Here is an 18,223-nt window from a genome sequence, read left to right on the forward strand (position 1 = left end):
GAGAAGGACGTGCTGAGGAGGGCAGAACGAGGACACCCAAGGTTTTCCATTGAACCAGCTCCAGTGCTGAGACAAGAGGTGAAGCAAATTGGTGTGTCCTCACACTGCCACACTGTTACCCCTGTTATTTGTGTTTTTTACTATCTCTGGGATYTCTGCATGATTTTATCCTCATCAGACTTTGGGAAAACTTTGGCTTTCTCAATGCAATTTGGACTATAGGCTATACAGTGAGGAAACAGCCCTCAGACAGAGGTGGCTGGGAAGCCAAAGAGAGAAATCAATATATACTTGCAGCTGGGAAACCTGACCCAGTAAAACGAACACTAGACAGCTGTCTTTGCTTCTAGAATATTTTGCTTTTTTAAAATCTTATCTTCTTTCATTCTGCCRTAACTAGTGACAGAACAGGGTATGATTTCCCTTCCCAACTTTCAGAACTCACTTACGTTTTGTATCTTTGAAAGGTGCTGTCCGTCAAAGATTGCGATCTGCCTTGTACAGTTCTCAGCTATGTTTAAATCTTCTTTTACCCTTCAAAGGCTGGCTGGGAGAAGTGTCAGGTCATTATTTCAGGCTGTAGCTTAATACCCAGGCTTGACAGCGAACGATCTCTCTGCTGCATTCACCAAAGAAGCCCTTCATTCACCGAAGGTCAAGGTATTAGCGTGTTATTTTTAAATATACTCCCAGCAGCAAAGAGTTAAAAATAGCCTTCTACGAAAATGCACAGTAATTAGTTAAACCTTGTTAGCCATCACATGAGGATGGTAACTCCTCCCAGGGAAGACACTGCAAAAGCAGCTTTCACATGGATTTAGACTTAAAAGAGCAGCTGCGGGTTGACTAAGAGGGAGCTCASAGTACAGGAGTAATAGCAGAAAAAAGCAGTTTGATTCTGGGAAGGAAGGAAAGCAAAGATATTAAGTTTCCTCAGCATGATCTGCAAATGAATTGCATGGATTCTCTCCTTTGGAATAATCACCAGTAGACAGAAAGCTTAAAAAGATGGAGCTGGGGAAGGCGAAGCTGCTGAGAACTGGCCTTAACGCTTTGTATCAGGCCATCCATCCCGTGCACGGAATTGCCTGGACGGACGGGAAGCAAGTGGTGCTGACTGCTCTGTACTACCACAGAGGACAACTAAAGTTTGGAGACTCGAGCGTTGTGGGGCAATTTGACCACGTGCATGGGCTTTACTGGGGCCCGTGCTGCTCCCCAGACATCCCAGCTTTGCTTGCAGTGCAGCACAAAAAGCACGTCAGCATTTGGCAGCTGGGCTGCAGCACCGCCGAGAAGGGCAAGCTCCTCATTTCCCAGACTTGTGAGGTGGGGGAGCCATTCCCGCTGCTTTCCCAGGGCTGCGTGTGGCATCCCAAGCAGGAGGTGCTGGCGGTGCTCACCAAGAGAGATGCTTCGGTCCTGCACGCCGTTCGCTCCGACAACACCAGGGTCAAGGCAGACATCAAGAGCAGCGGGCTTATCCACTGCGCCTGCTGGACGAAGGATGGCAACCGCCTGGTAGTTGCTATAGGCAGTGCCCTTCACTCCTACATATGGGACGACACCCAGAAAGCTCTGAACGCCTGCTCCTTCTGCCCCATCTTCGATGTGGGAGGTTACATCTGTGCTATAGAGGCCACGCTGGATTTCCAAATTGCTGTAGCTACCGAGCTGCCTTTGGATAAGCTGTGTGGTTTGAACGCGGGCATGGCCTTCGACGTGCCGCCGGCTGCTGAAACTGGCTCTTTACTCTCACAGTCTGCTCTGGTGCTTGGTGACGAGGAATATTCCATGGACCTGCGACGGAAGTCGACGGATTCGGACAGGTCAGTGACCGTGGATTCAGTAGCATCTTCTTCATCGGGTCCTGTGGATTTAACCAGTATCCTCGCAAACCATCGCAAGTCTGACCCCGGGCCCYTGATTACCCTGAAACGCAAGGACTGCACACAAATAAATGGTCAGGATTCTTCTTACCTGATCCTGGTGACTTTTGAGAGGAAGGTAACCACCACCAGGAAAGTCACTATCCCAGGTATCGTGGTTCCTGATATAATGGCTTTTGACCTTCGAGCTCAGATTGTGGCCGTAGCCTCTAACACTTCCAATATTGTCCTGGTGTACTCAGTAACCTCTTCTTGCATGCCTCATATTCAACAGATCCAGCTGGAAAAAAATGAGAGACCAAAGGGCTTATGCTTTTTGACTGATAAACTCCTCCTGGTTCTGATCGGAAAACAAAAATTCCCCGAGCCTTGTCTCATTCCATCCTCCAGTTCCGACCGATATGTAATGCGCCTGGTGATCAAAGAACTGATGTTTGAAGAAGATTCCTCAGCACTGCCTGAGACTAACCAGAACATGTTTTATAACTACGAATCCTCCGTGAATATTCCTGGAAAAAGAAAGTTCTTTGAAAACCTGGCCACGGAAGACCAAGCTCAAAGCAGGGAGCTGCTGATGCCGCGGAGCACAGTTATTCAGTCTCCTAGTGGCAGGAGAAGACTCATAGAAGTGAAGAGCCCCAGTTATGAGCAGAGCTCTTCATCAAGCGTGAGCGACCAGGACGAAAAGAGGCTCCCGGGTGACCCCTCACTTGCCTTGGAACCTTTGGATGCGGAACCTATGAATCGCTCTGTGGCTCTTCTTGGCTTCAGGACACCTAGCAGGCTTTCCAACAGACCCACTTCTCCCAAAGTGCAGTTCAATGTGATCCAAGAAGCAACGAGTTCTCTTAAAAATAACAATTTGCCAAGTGAAAGAGGAATGAGTCACATATCTAGGAACCTAGAGAGACTTTGTGGCAGCTTTAATGAACTGCAGCTGAGTCTTTCTGAACTAAGAGACTTCACTAAAAACGGGAGGAGGGTATCTCTAGCCTACCCATGTTCAGAGGAACCGCCTGTTGTCCACATCACTCACCAGGTAACTTTTCGTCAACTCAGAAATACTASTATGGGGCATTGAAATTWAAAAAAAATCTTATTTATTTTTAAATCATGAGGATGCAGCTTAATTCTTGTTAAACARTTAGATATGTAATCCGAATTTGATATCAGCTTAAGTTTAAAAAGTATTAGATTTTATTAGTGAAACAATAATTAAGGACTACGTGGGTAATTTATGGGATGCTTCACATGGAAGCATCTGGGTCTGGGAACACCCATCTGGGTCTGTTCTTCTTTCTTTGATGGTGCACAACCGTTCTGGGCACTTGCCAATGCTGTGTGTATCTATCAAAGAAGAGTTGGGTGGTACAGCAGCCATCCTCATCAGCAACATGATAAATTCCAATCCAAGCCCAAATCCTAAGTTTGGAGATCCCAAAGGAGGAGGATCTCATGGAGACTGAATCAAAGTAGTGAATCTCAACTTATCTCAAATGGGGGTGATAGGAAGTTGGCTCATTTCTACTGCCACTCTTCACACAACTGGYCACAATCATTTTGTAAAAAAAACAATATTACTACTTATATTTTTCTGGAAAAAAGGCAAAATATAATTATTTCATTAAATAAAAAAGTGTCAAATCATCAGCCACATTTTGGCAAAAGTCCTATTGACAGCAGTAAGAATTTCAACTGACTAAAGAATACAGGGTAGATAACTATTTATCACTCTTATTCTTCTACGAGTAGTAAYACTAAATATGGCAACAATAACATTTTTGGTCATCGTGGTACTGCTGATGAAGCTAAGGTCCCTTTGCGGACACAGGTGCCAATAATAAATGTATTCTTATCCACTGCTCCTTAAGCAGCATTTTGTCAAATTAATGCATTTATTACAGTGATGATACTGAAGTATGTATGTCTCAATCCCATTTGACTCACAGATATACAATAATGACTCTTACTTGAAAGGGATCCACATATGGACTTCTAAGCACTCCACTCAAAACATTCATTAAGGGAATCGTGACTAAATTCAAATATACTCATTACTTTTTAGTAATTATTTATTTGGCATTTTAGCAGATTTTGGTATGTTAGGCACTCTGGATATAAGCAAAGCTTTCGATCTGAAGTAGTCAATAATTTAACTTGAATATATTATACAAATTCTGCTGGAAAAAAACCCATAGTGTCCATTTTAAAAACTTAGGATTTTATTTGCCAAAAAATAAACTCTTGTGTTCTACAGTCAGTCCAAAGTAATTCTGATTTCTTAACATAAATCTACTCATTTATTTATCAAGGAGCCTTGTCTGTGGAATTCTATTGGATTAACCTTTCCAAAGAGTAGTTCTGAGTGTGACATCTAACATCAATTGCAGATTTGAAAGTCACTCTGCACGTTAGCTTGCACAAGGAGTAAGAATTAATTTTCCTGTCTTTTTTTTTTCTTTTTTTTTTTTTTTTTGAAGAAAAAAACAAAAACTCTCTGGAAACAAAGAAAATTTAGTGCTTATAAAATGTTGCAGACTAACTGCATTTGGGAGGAATTAATAAGGAAGTCTCTTATTTGTACAAGCAGGTTGATTTCACAGAGAAGGCAGAGAACAACTTTAGTACCACATTTTAATGACTCAGAAAAGGTGACATTTAATGTCTTTCAGGCACATGTAGCTCTCCTGTGAAAGCCTCCCATCTAATGCCTTGCATAGGCCAGCCCTGCCTCTGAAATCTAACAGCAGCACAGCTGGATGCCAAAAAATAATGAAAAATAGGCTGAGGACAAAAAGGCCTCCAGACAGACAGGGAAATATTTATTCTCGGGCAGCTAATAATTTGCTCAGAAAATAGTTGCTCTGATTAGTCTGGATTCAGGCATCTGAACCTTGGTCCTGCTTCAGAGGTTGATTAGCACTGTGTGAGCTGGGGAACCAGCTGGGCTCCGCGGTGCAGGCAGCCTGTATCCACAGTGCAGAAAGGCAGGAAATAGGTTTATTGCCTTCTGATATAAATATCAGCCAGGATTTAAAAAAAAAAAAAAAAAAATCTTTTCAAACTTCAGGAACACTGCAGTCCAGTCAATAGATCTGTCAGCTTTCTGTGCCAAGTGTGTGTCTTCTTAAGTGTTTGTGTAATCCCCAGCACGACAGGGGTGTCTTGATTGAGAAATCTGCTATAAAACATGAAAATGAGCAATGCTGCATAACTATATCCCCACGTTAAAAACATAAAAGGCAAGTTTAAGTCATTAGAGTTAAAGAAGCAGCAATAATTAATGGTCGCTTATGAATTCTGCTGTGCAGAAATATTATTTACATGCATAAAATTTCCACTTCTGTTTAGAAAGTTGTAATATAAAACACAATGTAAATTACTTAATAATTCACAAGGCCTATTTACTAAATACTCTTCAAAAGCTTTGTTTATTCTGTCAGTTCTATTCCACCAAGTCACRTCCAGGCAGCACTATCAGAATTTATATTCTTTGTAGCCTGGAGCCATAAAAGCAAAACACGCTCTGGAAATGTCACTGCACTATCACTTGTGTAATAGCGTTGAGCCACCAGAGGTGACTTGAGCGTTCAACCCTGAAAAGCAAATATTATTGCTCTTCCCTCACATAGAGGCTGGCGAGTCAGGGTAGTGTGGGAGGGCAGACAGACAGACACAATAAGCAGGTATTATTTAACAAGAGAAAAGAAAAAAATCTGCCACAGGTTTCTTTCTGTTTTATTTTGGAAAAGAAAAAAGGATATTTTTATCATTGGTTTCCCCCAGAAAAGAAACAGCTGCAGAATATTGAAACAAGCCCCATTCAGAAACTAATTGCAGTGGAAATAAAGGCAAATGAGACTGGAAATTAATGGTATTTAGGCAGACCTCTTTAGGAAGAACGAGATTCATCTTAATTCGAGGAGCATCTTCAAATCCCTCCTTGTTCTACTCACAAGCAGTGGGATGTCAGCAGTCTGCATCACCGACAGCCCACGGTGCATAATTCCACAGGAATTAAATAATACATTTAAAAAATATTTTAATAAAATATAAAAATATTTATATAATTTTATTAAGATTTAAATAAATCTTYAGCAATTAGTCATGATTTCGTTTTCTTAACACTCACCAATAACCGTATACAGTTTGTATTTTTATAGCATCTTCATACAGTTTATCGTGGGGAAGTTTATTGCCAAGGTTAGCTATAAAATAAACAATCTTTTACACAGAGGCAGGAGAAGAATAGAAAGGATCAAAACATGGTAATAAATTTTTTAATGAAAATACATGGAGTAAAGGAGGCTGGGGATGCATTAAAGACGGCAGCCTAAAATGGGGAAGGAGATAACAATAAACCAGTCTGTAATGATCAGTTGTAATAAGTCTATGAAGCTTTTTGAAATCTGTATGTCAGTTTTGACTTGGGTTGAGCAAGAGAAAGGAAGCCATGAAAATGATAGAAGGGGAAGGTGATGAGACTGCTCCCTGGAGTGAGAAACTCCTCAGGCATCCTGAAGTTTAGAAGGAAGAGATTTAGGATGACCATAAAAGAAAGAACTGCAGGAGTCAAGATAAGATGTGATTAATTCGTGCTTAGCACTTTGGGCAAAGGTTGGGGGATGCACGCAGGGCAAATTGTGACCATGTTCTAAAATTGCTCAGACAAGCAGAGCTTGCAGGGACCTGTGGGATCTTCTGCACCAAAAGACTTGGTTGATAGACCAGCACAAGAGTAATGGGACATGAAATGTTAAAGATGAATCCAGGATTTCATACCCTGCAAAGGATGCAAAGATGGGAGTTAAATAATACAGCCTGAACATAATAAAGCAAAACTGTGGAGGAAAGAATCACAGTAACACAGAATGGTTGAGGTTGGAAGGGACCTCTAGAGATCATCTAGTCCAAACCCCCTGCTCCAGCAGGGACACCCAGAGCACGGGGCACAGGGTGGCATCCAGGTGGGTTTAGAAGATCTMCAGAGACGGAGACTCCACAACTTCCCTGGGCAGCCTGTGCCAGAGCTCTGGCACCCTCTCAGGAAAGAAGTTCCTCCTCACATGGAGATGGAACTCCATTTGTTTCAACTTACACCCATTTCCCCTTGTCCTGTCACTGGCCACCAATTAGAAGAGCTTGGCCCCTTCCTCCCTACCTTCCCCCTTCAGCTACTTACACATATTGATCAGATCCCCTCTCAGCCTTCTCTCCTTTGAAAAAACAGRCCTAACTCATTCAGTCCCTCCKTGTAGTAGAAAGAAAACACCTCACACTACAGAGCATCTGAAACTCCAGTTACACAACTCTTTCTCACTGTTTTCTGGGCCAGATCCCCTCATGTCTACGTAATCTACCCTTTTTCTCTCCTCACATTAATGAATTTGGTTGTGAGACAAAGTAGACTGATAAATAGGTATCAAAGCTGAAATTACTTCTGCAGTATAACTCAAAGAGCTGAAATCAAGGACTGAAAAAAAAAATGAAAATAAAAATATAGGCAATACAGACCTATTTGTCCTACACTGCACGGATGTGACAGATTAACCAGCATCTTTCCTTCATCAAAGAATAGGTTATTCACACAAAAGATGTGAAGAATATTTCAAATAACTATATTTCTGTACAACATCTGAAATGGTGCCACAGGGGAGATTATTTATTTAACTGCTGAGAATAGGGATTAATAGAAGAAATATAAGACGGTTAAATTGGCTAAAGGAAAGACAGTAAATGGTTATGCTAAAATAAAAGGAAATAGAGGAAATTTATTAGTGGATTAAAGGCCAATGGAAGACCTGCAGGGTAACCTAGAAGTTTCATTAATGATCTGATGAGATAAAATCTGCTTATGACACCAAATCAGTAGTATTTTCAATGGAGGATATCACCCATGTAATTCAATGAGCTTAACATCTAGAATAATAAAAATGGATTTAAAAATGAACTAATATGAAGTGCATAGTCATATATTGCAGGATTCTTAGCGCAAATTTGTGTTATATACTGGATATTGATCATCTGGAAACAACTGAAGAAGACAAAGACTTGCATGTGCTAAGTGACTACAAGCCTCTGAATCACAGAATGTCATAGTTATTCCAAGSAGAAGGGCAGTCTTTGGATATGTCAGTAAGGTGTATCCAGCATGAAAGGCAACTGGGGCCTCAGGTGGAACATGTTCTGCAATTCTAGTCACCCACGTGCAAACAAGATACATTCAGACTGCCGTGAATCCCTAACCCAGGGTTAGAAAGAACATTTTTGAGCAGTAACATATTCTGATTTACCTCTCTGTTTCATCAGTCATGAAATTTAAGTTGAAGACTGCAAGTGTGGGCAGTGCATGAGGAAACACAAGATTAATAGAGAGAAAAGGTCAAGAGGCAGAACTAGATGCCTGCTCAGGGGAGTTCAAAACAGAGAGAAAACACGTTGATTTATCGCACGCACATCTGGTGTGTGGCAGCTACTCCAGGAACCTCTTCTGCTTTAGCAAATGACTTTCTTCCCATATATTTCTGTTTTCCAAAACATGAGGTTGGAAAGACGGTTTGGCAACACCAAGGTTGGCTGGAGAGAGTCCAGAAGACTCTTTTCAGGCTATAAACGCTAAGCAAGGGGCAGACTGACACTGCTGAGGGAGAACAGCTCTTGAATTGATGCCTTGTTGCTGTTGGCTTGTTGCTGAGGGAGAGCTGGGCCTGACACATTACAGGAAGTTGGCTAAAGGAACTTGCACTGAAAACATCCATTCGAGCATGTTGAAATATATTTGTTTCTTCTGCATACTCTCAGCCAACTGATAAACTTTGTTTTAGAATAAAACAACCAATATTAAGGGCTTTGAAACAAAACTGCAAGCCCTCTGGATGCCATTTGAGACAAACAGTAAAAGCAGAGAAACATATTTTAGGAAAAGCTAGAGTAAAGTTAGACCTTACTAGACAAAAATGGTCTTTAGGTGGATATGAAGATGTGAAGGTGAGATTTTGGTTGCATTTTGAACTCTGTCACAAATTATATGCATGACCTTGAGTAAATCTCTTAATTTTCCTGTGTCAGGGTTTTCTCATTTTTAAAARGGGAATAATAACAATTACCTACCTCTCAAGAAGGCATGGGCTTCAATCACTTAATATTAGCATATGATGCAAACATATTCTTCAAAGAGAAGGCATGTTAACATCACCTAACCATTCAACAAGGAGGCAAAATAGAAGATTAACAGAATTTGCCAGCGAACGAAAATAAAAGGCAAAGCCAATCAATTTTATCACTATAAACAGGGAGAATTATTTGATATGAATGCTCAGACATGCTGAGGAACRAACAACTCTGAGACTGGAGCTCTGGGGTTTGTACTTGAAAACCTGTAAAATTGTATGTTAGGATAAAAAAGAGATACCACATAATTTCGTATAATGACACAAAATGTGCTCTACTTCTAGTGGCAGTTATGGTAGTAAATCACATACCTAATTAGAAAATAATGGAACACACCTTCTTAATATATATTTCTGTTTGACTGATTGCAAATGAACAGAGGCACAGCTTGATTACTTTTTTTTTTCCCCGGATTTTGGGGGACTGAAGCAAATAAAAATAAGGAACCTCTCCAGTCAAGGCAATCTGCGCCAGTCTCAGTTACAGTCCACCATGGTTCATAACTCATTAACAGAGGTGGAATTTTTGAGTAAACCCTGGTATTTCAACAGGAATTCAGAAAAAATGAAGCAGTTGTGAGCTTAGCTAATAAGCAGCAGCAACAAAAACAAAAAAATATGCACTGATATTTGTACATGCAAAGAGCATCTTTGGAATGTAAATGCAGAGTACATGTCCATTGCTGAAAATTCAGCCCATCGAGTTTTACGTGTACTTAGGTTCTGCAGAATAGCCCTATACAATTTGAAAAGACCTAAAAGAAACCCTAAACTCTGTCAACCTACAGCTTATAAAAGTGACTATATATTTATGATTAAGAATGTGATATTTTTCTGATGCATTCCTTAGATATTTCTCTTTATTACACAGCGACAATTTTCTGGCTGTTTTGAACAAGGAAACAACGAGAAAATCTCTGAAGCTGGGTGAAGTTTTTAATTGCTCCTTTTATGGCCCTTATATCTTCAAACTATAATAATATGTAATTAAATAACAATCAGCTATGGACTTTTTCTGCATAGCTGCTTCAGAATAGAGAAAATTACTTTCATAACAGTTGGTAGACCTTCTGACTTAGAGAGTGGCTACATTCAATGAGCTTACATTCATGGAAGAAATGATGGAAAAAATGGAAAAAATCATAAAAGTGATGACTGGATKTAGAAAGGGTGCTGCATAGAAAGAACGCACCCATTCACTGAGGAGGTGACACAGCCAAAAGGCAGCATTATTAAAGAGGAGTGTTAAAAGAGATTAAGAGACATGTAGTTAGCCAAAGGTTAATGAACTTGTGGAATAGATTACTGAGCACAGAAATRGAAGATGCAGTGTGAATCCACTCAATAGCAACATTTGTCTTAGAAAGAGATATCCACGTGTATCCGGTAGACACAGACAAGTAAAGACTAAAATGGGAGCTGGGATAGGTGACTTCTTATCCACTTGGTCTAAAACGTTAGCTGGGTCCATTCTGAATGTATAACATTGAATTGTCTATGGAATTGGATAGTCTGTTAATTAAATTAGCAAAATGTTTTATCTGGAGATATTGCAGAAAGAAGTGATGTCAAAAGCAAAAAAAAATGCATAGGAACTAAACAGGCAAAAAGTATGGGAAGGAAAAAACAACATGAGTTTTGCAAGACAGAAATAGAGCAAGATGATTTAGAAGAAAATGCCCAATTCACATACATTTAAAGGTGTCCTATTTAAAGGCAGAGTCACCTAATGGGAAGGTCCTAGTGCCAAAACTGACCTTCAAAGGCCAGCAGATAACAAACTGCMAATGCAAATCTGTAGCCATTCTGCAACCACGTTAACTCAATTCCTAATAACATTTTTGTGGTGCATTTTTCATTGCACTTTGCAGTCATTAGGGTGATGGACCCTTGAGGTGCTAATTCTCAAGGACAACTATATGTCATGAAGGATGAGTCTGTCACCTTTATAGTCAAAAGGGTGCATGGGRGAGGTGGTTAATGTCAGGGCAACCTCCAGGGCAGGACATCCGTGCAACTCCCTCTCTCTCAAAGAAATCCATAGGATTCCCCAGCCACCTTGTTAGAACAGCTTTACATTCTCGCTGTACAGTTGTTCTTCCCAGTTTTGCGGGGCTGATGCAGCCCTGAGCTCCAAACRTGCAAAAAAAGCCCCATTCCTCTTCATGTAGGACGAGGAGATTGTGCCTACAGTTGCACTGAGTCATGGTACCATTTATAAATACTAGTAAAAACAGAAATAAAGGGAAAAAAAAAAAAAAAACTCCAACAAAATGAGTAAAGACCTGAAAGGCATAAGAACCAAAGGAGGGTTAAAGGAACTGAAGTAAAACATGCAAGTCCTTAACAAGATGTTTTCTTTTACATATATGCATTTGCAGAAATGTTTYGCAAACGGAGCAGTGGCTGAAGAAACAAAAGCTGTTCTCCTCTGTGATGGCAAGATCCACCTGAGTTTAGTCCAGAAGCTTTTTGATCTGCCCATTATCGAAATGAAGCATGGTATGGTCTTTCTATTTCTGGTATTGCTTTCACCTAAGACTTTTAGCATGACAGAGGCATTTGCAGTGGACTAATTACTCTTTGCTGTAGCAAATGGAGAAATCTAACTTTGCTTGACAAGTACTTGGTTTTCTTTGTCTGAAATATGGCCCAGTGTCTTTTGAAATCCCTTCAATGCTAAGAAATTGCAGCACTCCCTATTACCAGAGTCATCTGTTAGATGTCTCCACTAAATACACTATGATACCTGGAAATAGAAATAGTTTCTTCTGAGACTTTTTGGCATTTTGCCTTGCCCATCTTTACAAGCACGTCCCCTATGTGACAACAAGGAGTAGGCTGGAGAAAAACTCACCCTCAGAATATGCTATCAACGTGTCACATAGCATTTTGGATTAGATTAAGATAAACAACAATGTTCTATGTTCTAATTTGYCAGTCTCACATATCTGCCACCCACCACTGATTTATTTGCAAAAAATGGAAGTAGCCAGGGAAATTTTAGCCCCAGAGTGGTCTCTGAGCTGCCTTGTCCCTGTCTGCTCACGTGTACTCACCCCCCCAGCAAACACACAGACTGCTGCTTCTCAACCATATTTCTCTATCGTGCTTTGGATAGCTCTTCTCATCACAGTCTAAGTATATTATGATTTTATGGTATGCATTCCKTGGTTCTAATTATGATCTTCTTGCATATTTTCCAGCCTGGAAGGTCCATAAATCCCTCATTGCCTTCCCCTTGTCTTAGCCCTGACAGGCAGAAAGGGACACATTGGCTTAATCGGTACCCTCATCTTATGAGGAATTAATGCAACTTTTGGTGGATTCAAAATGAAAAGCCTGTGATAACCTAAGCTATAATTTAGCAAGTAATGATGGTTACAGAGCAAATTGCTGTAAAACAGGCTTATTGATGAAAAAAGAAGTCAGGTGTGGGATATCACTGATGCTGGCAACAAGGATAGTGGGGAAGGGAGAAGGAAAATACGTATTTTCTTTACGTATATTCTTCTGTCATTATTACTCATATTCTTTCTTCTACTACTCTTACTCATATTCTTTCTTCTGCTACTCTTACTCTACTTAGGCCTCACTGTTGCTGAGACCACTGTTTTGCAGTTCTGATTTAGGAAATATAAAAAAGGGAGTTAGAATTCAATATGATGAAGGAGCTTCAGAAAGGCTATTTTCAGCTCTCTGAAGGGACTGATTAGTTAGCAGAACACTGTCCTTCGATTTTGTGCACTGGACTTGAGAGATATTAAAAACACAAGGTCTGGGAATTATCCTAACTTGTGGCCCTTTCTGTTCCATGGGCTGCCAGCCTGTTCAGAAACAGAGTCTCTTTGTTGACAACAAAAGAAATAACTGACKCAGGAGTCCTGCTAAAACTGTGCAAAATCATCAGATTCAGGGCACAGAGAATTATGTAGCTCTATTCAGTTTTGACCAGTAGAGGTTTATATCCCTAAATATTTCCTTTGCCACAAGGCGTGAATATTAAATTCAGTGGTTAAAAATATCTCTCCCATCCCCTAATGCTATATAATTAAAGGGGAGGTAATGAACAATGTGCTTACACTGCAATGGTYAGCAGTTTTTTTCCTTTGAATACAGACTTCAGCTTGAATATGTTGAAAATAATAGYCTACAACTCTAGGCCAAGTTCATAGCCAAGGCAAGGCTACTAAAACCATCAGTTATATGAGCAATGAACTTGGCCTGATCATGCGTGTGCTTTAAGTCCGGGGCTGTAATACCATTACGTGTACTAAATATAGCCTGTCATATAAAGCCCTAATATTCCTACACAGTGGGAAGTCTCTGTTTTCTGCAGTCGTCTGTAATATGCACTGAGAAAGGGCATTACAGTCTGCACGAGGGTTTTCTACCACTGCAGTATTCTATAGGRGAAATTTCAAAGCAGGTGTCATCAACTATGTGTAAAATTTCTCCCATTTCCATGGATGGAAATAGAAGTTGCAAAAGTGTGACAGAAGAGCATGTTTTATTGATGTGACCAAAAAAGTAATTGCACTGATTCGGGCAGCAGAATTTCTACTTCCAGGTCTGCTCTCTGCAGAATCCAAAATCTGCCCAGATTTAGAAAGAAAGTATTAAGGGTAGGAGATTAAAGATCCATGGTTTAGAATGTCAAGCTCCTTATGATGTAACATGGCAGCATGCAACAGCTTGCAGAAGTGCTTTGTTAGTTGTATAAGGAGAGGAGATTTGCTTTGGCCAGAAAAATGTTTTGTTATGACTGGCAAAAATCAAGCAGGGGCTTGGGGGCACTTCTCCATTTCCTTTTTCCATGTTCTTTTTCAAAACTTATAGTGGCTTATTTATAAAAAAGAAGAAAAATATTTCAAGCTCTCTCCTTCTGTAAATCARCTTGGAAGTGTAACTTTTTCCCATTTGTCAGGTGAGTTTGAAAAGCTACTGAACAATCTTGGATTGACAGCGAAGGGGAAGATAACCCTGTTTCTCCCATGAACAAACGTGGCCATTTATTAACTCCTTGTTAATTACGCCTTGATACTCCCCATAACTTAAGCCAGGGCTTAAACACCTCAAGCCCTTTCAAGCCTTTTCATTTTGTTTCCCTGTGCATTCACACCAAGGTATGTTTAGCGTGGATTGCCAGCCCTTAATGTCATTAAGGTAATAAGGCTTTAGTGCATAACAAGAAGGCCAGTTCTGTACCTGGGCCGGATGACTTTTTAAAAACAAGCTTGTGCCTTTTATATAAYCAGAGCACTGCACTCATTCCCCTTTTTTCTTTTCCCTGCTTTTGGGCTCACTTGGTGCAGGCTCCTCGTGGATTGTGCTCACGGCAGACAGCGACGGCTTCGTGCCCTTGCTGTTCAAGGCGACCCAGGAGATCGTCATACGGGACGGAAGCGACGGCGCGCCGCTCTGCGCAGGTCACTCCTTCCAGAAGAGTGGTTCCACGCGGCCCCCGAGCAGAGTGACATAATTTCGGAACGAGGGATGCCAGCGACCTGCACAACAAAGAGACCTTCTGCGGTGTCAGCAGCTGAATGACCAGGCAGCTAATCTCACTACTTTCCGTGTATTTTAGCTGTCAAATCCGTGGCACGGTTACACAGTAGCTAGATTCTAGGCTCGGCTGAGCCCGCACGGTTTCTCTGGAAGGGTCTGACCCAGGCTGAGGTTTATCTGCTGCTATTAATGGGTGTCAGGGGGTTGGAGCACGGGACCAGGCTGTGCTTTAACTGTGGGCAGAATGTTCTCAGAGGCACAGGATTATGCCAAAAATTATGCAGTGACAAAACATCTAGCAAGTACAGGTGTAGGGGTTACACCAAGGTCAAAGAAAATGGACTGAAGTGCATTTATTATGAAAAACTAGGCAGAAAAAAATAGAAAAACTCTTCCAGTCTCTCTCTGCTATTCCAGTGGATCCCCTGGAAGCCCGCAATGCTTTCAGAAATTTTTATATGAAAATGATCAGCTATTAAGAAAGCTGCAGCACTATCTCAGGTCAGCATCTTACGTAGCATGTAGATCTATACATGAATGCAGAAGAGAAATAAAATAACTTGCAGGTAGACAACGGATTGAAGATATTCAAGACATATTTCTTTTAAATAAATGCAGGTRTCTACACTGAGCTAGTCATCTAGCTGAACTAGTAAGACCAGTCAAAAAACCAGCACTTTTAACATAGATATCTAAACCTGATCACAGTGAACCATCCCCTAAGTGCCTATTCCTTTCCACTAGCTGCAAAAGCTAGGGCAACTAGTTTAAATAAAGATATTTGCACTTAGATAAAATTCATCTTCAGAGACCAGGGGTAGTACAAATGTATCTGAGAAGCAGACACACACATTCATGGGGATAAAACCACCATGACTGTGGTGACACAAGCAGGCACACAAGGAAAGGACTGAATGAACCCCAGACTTTTCTTCTGTAAGTGCAAAGAGTTGGGTCAAGTGTCGTGAGCAGCCACGTGTGTGAGGCCTGGTAGTCCAGACTGCTGGATAGGCCTGAAAAGAAAACATGGAAAGGGAGGTTTSTTTCATCCTGTACAGTCATGCAAAGATAAAAGTGATGGGACTTATTTAATCTACTATTAAAATTATTATTTTTTCAGGGTTTGCATTTTGGTTCCTGTGCATACTGCTGCAGAGTTGGTTTTTACCCTGAGGACAATGGCAAAACTCTATTTTATAGAACAMAGATATGTTAAATTCCATAGTGACAATACTTGCCTTTGTACGAAACCACGATCGAGATGATACATCTATGATTGAAAGCACTTCATGGRTTTTGGAAGTTCTTCACTAACATCATCCCTGTGATCCATCCAAATCTGCAGGAACAGTTTCAATTCCTGATATAATAAGTAAAGTCCTTATCATGCAAATATTTGGTCAGAGAGAAGGAAATCATCATTCTGCATTGCCTGCAACCACAGGCACTGGTTATATTGTATGTTTGTAGTATCCTTTTTGCAAAGATCATTTTAAGTGGGCAAGAGGATGCTGCTGTTCGTAAAACAAAATAAAACAACCCCCCGCCAAACRCCTAACTGATCAAAGCCCAACACATTTCAGCTTTTAAATATTAAACACATCTAATACTTTTTAAGCACTCAGTTAACAGAATTACCTGCTACTTTTTATTAAAATTCTGTTCAGAATTGTATTTATACTATCACTGCTTTAAAACCTTGGGTTAAGTCTTACTTTCCTGCACTGAAATCTACCCAAATAATCGAAATTGAAGGGGTAATATAGAGCTTCACAGACCCAGTTTATGGTAAGGGAGGACATCACCAAATACATAACATGACCTAAGCCATTTTGAAGCAGCAGATTTATCTGATCTTCCCCATATGTTTGAACAGCATCCTTGTTTCTCACAGCAGTATCTGGTATTTAAAATATTTATGCATTAGGCCAAGTAAAATAAAATGATGGAAGGATCTGCATTAAAGGAATACTTAGGCTGAACTAATGGGGAGAACTGAAAGGAGACGTAATATTTTCTAATATTTGTCTAATATTTTCTGACAAGTATTAGATAAATATTGTCTATGAAGGGAAATGGTGGGAGCCTCACAGTTTGGTCCACTTAAATAYGAGGCTAATGAAACATGAAAGTATTTAATAAATAACAGTCCTGCTGAGTGCCCCTATGAAGTTGAAGAGAAATAGGYCCAAACCTATGAGCTCAGTAACAGGCCCGGACACCTCTCTGTGCCTTGCAGGTCATGATAGGGATTATTCTTAAAGACTTCCTTGTCACTAAAGGAATATTTAATATATTCCATCTTTCATCATCACGGTATCTTTGTGCCGTTGCAAAAGCTGAAAGGGGAATTCTGTGAAATTTAAAATCTTGGCTAGCAGATATCAACTAGTATGTGCATCAAAGATGCCTACTCAAAAATTATAATTATCACTGTACATTTTATTCGCAGTCTGTCACACTAGCATTTAAAATGTTCCTGTATTATTTTTCTAAAAAAAACACTCTGAATTTTCAGAAGTTCAGGAGTGAAAGAAACTTTTATGCCTGAATGGCTATCAAAATTTGGTTTGATTTTCTGGAGATAAAGAGAAGAAAATAAATTWTCAGATGACAAAAGGACTAGTTTCGGGAAATAAGGGGCTGTAAAATGAAGTGCTGAGTTTCATGATATCCAGTGGACTTTTTAGTTTGTTATATTTTGGTAAGATGTCTTGCCTCTGCTGTACAATGCAAAGGTTAATAATTCTAGGTAAGAATTCATCTCATTTAAGGTCGTATCATTACTCACTGCAATTATKCCAGTAATTACTGAGGACCCGAGATCATCTTGCTGGACACATACAATGGTGTAAGTAGGCCTAGGAAAAAAAAAACTACAATTTTATAGTTAAAAAGACCTCTCCCTTTTTGAACACACTATCATATACATATACACTCCTTGTGAAAATATGTGTTAAAAATGAGCAAATCTTGAAGGAAGAAATACTTGTTTTCAGGTAATGATTTAGGAGTCCTGTGCAGTGCATAAGTATTTTACATAGTATCTAACACAGAGATGGAAAGTTAAAATTGGAAGTAATAAAAGCACAGGAAGAAGTGCTGAAGAGATTTAAACAAAGCAGAGGGTAAATGATCAGCTTTGATTTGGATGGAGAACAGATGGAGAATCAGTGGAGAGATATAAGAAGACTGTTCTATTAAGCACAAGCTGTACTGAAGATTTTTGTACAAACAATGATAAAAGCACGTGGAAAGATAAAAAAAGAGTCAGCAGTAAATGAGTTGAGGAGACAGCAGGCTGTGACAAGGAGAAAAGCAGAGCTTGGGAAGCAGGCGCCTGCCTGCACAAGGGCTATTTTGTAGATAGTGGTCAACAGGGATGAGTTTCCAAGAAGGGAAGTTGTGTAGATCACCCAGCTCTCATGGAGCTGCCAAAACCCTCTTTTAGGCTCCTCACTGACCATAAGGAACCTCAGTACACTAGGTTCCTGTCAGAGCCACCCTGTGGGGCAGCTTCTCTTTCCCAGTTACAACAGAGGGAAGCTATGGAAACGAGGAGCTTCAAACACATGTCATGGCTTGGGATGCTGCACAGAACACCAAAGAGGGTACCAGCCCCTCCAGAACATTTCCCCTGTGGGGAGCAAGCCAGAA

At 40.4% G+C, this 18,223-nt stretch overlaps 1 protein-coding gene across 1 annotated transcript; it reads left to right on the plus strand.

Moving 5' to 3' along the window:
• Positions 1 to 1,008: 1,008 nt before the first annotated feature.
• On the plus strand, positions 1,009 to 14,540 carry WDCP (WD repeat and coiled coil containing). Its single transcript, XM_026044919.1, has 3 exons — positions 1,009 to 2,928; positions 11,440 to 11,560; positions 14,374 to 14,540. The coding sequence occupies exons 1-3, from the start codon at positions 1,009 to 1,011 to the stop codon at positions 14,538 to 14,540; spliced, it is 2,208 nt and encodes a 735-aa protein (XP_025900704.1).
• The last annotated feature ends 3,683 nt before the right edge of the window (positions 14,541 to 18,223 follow it).

This window comes from Nothoprocta perdicaria, unplaced genomic scaffold (genome assembly GCF_003342845.1).
Source record: "Nothoprocta perdicaria isolate Ctin4 unplaced genomic scaffold, notPer1 scaffold_39, whole genome shotgun sequence".
Lineage (NCBI taxonomy): Eukaryota > Metazoa > Chordata > Aves > Tinamiformes > Tinamidae > Nothoprocta > Nothoprocta perdicaria.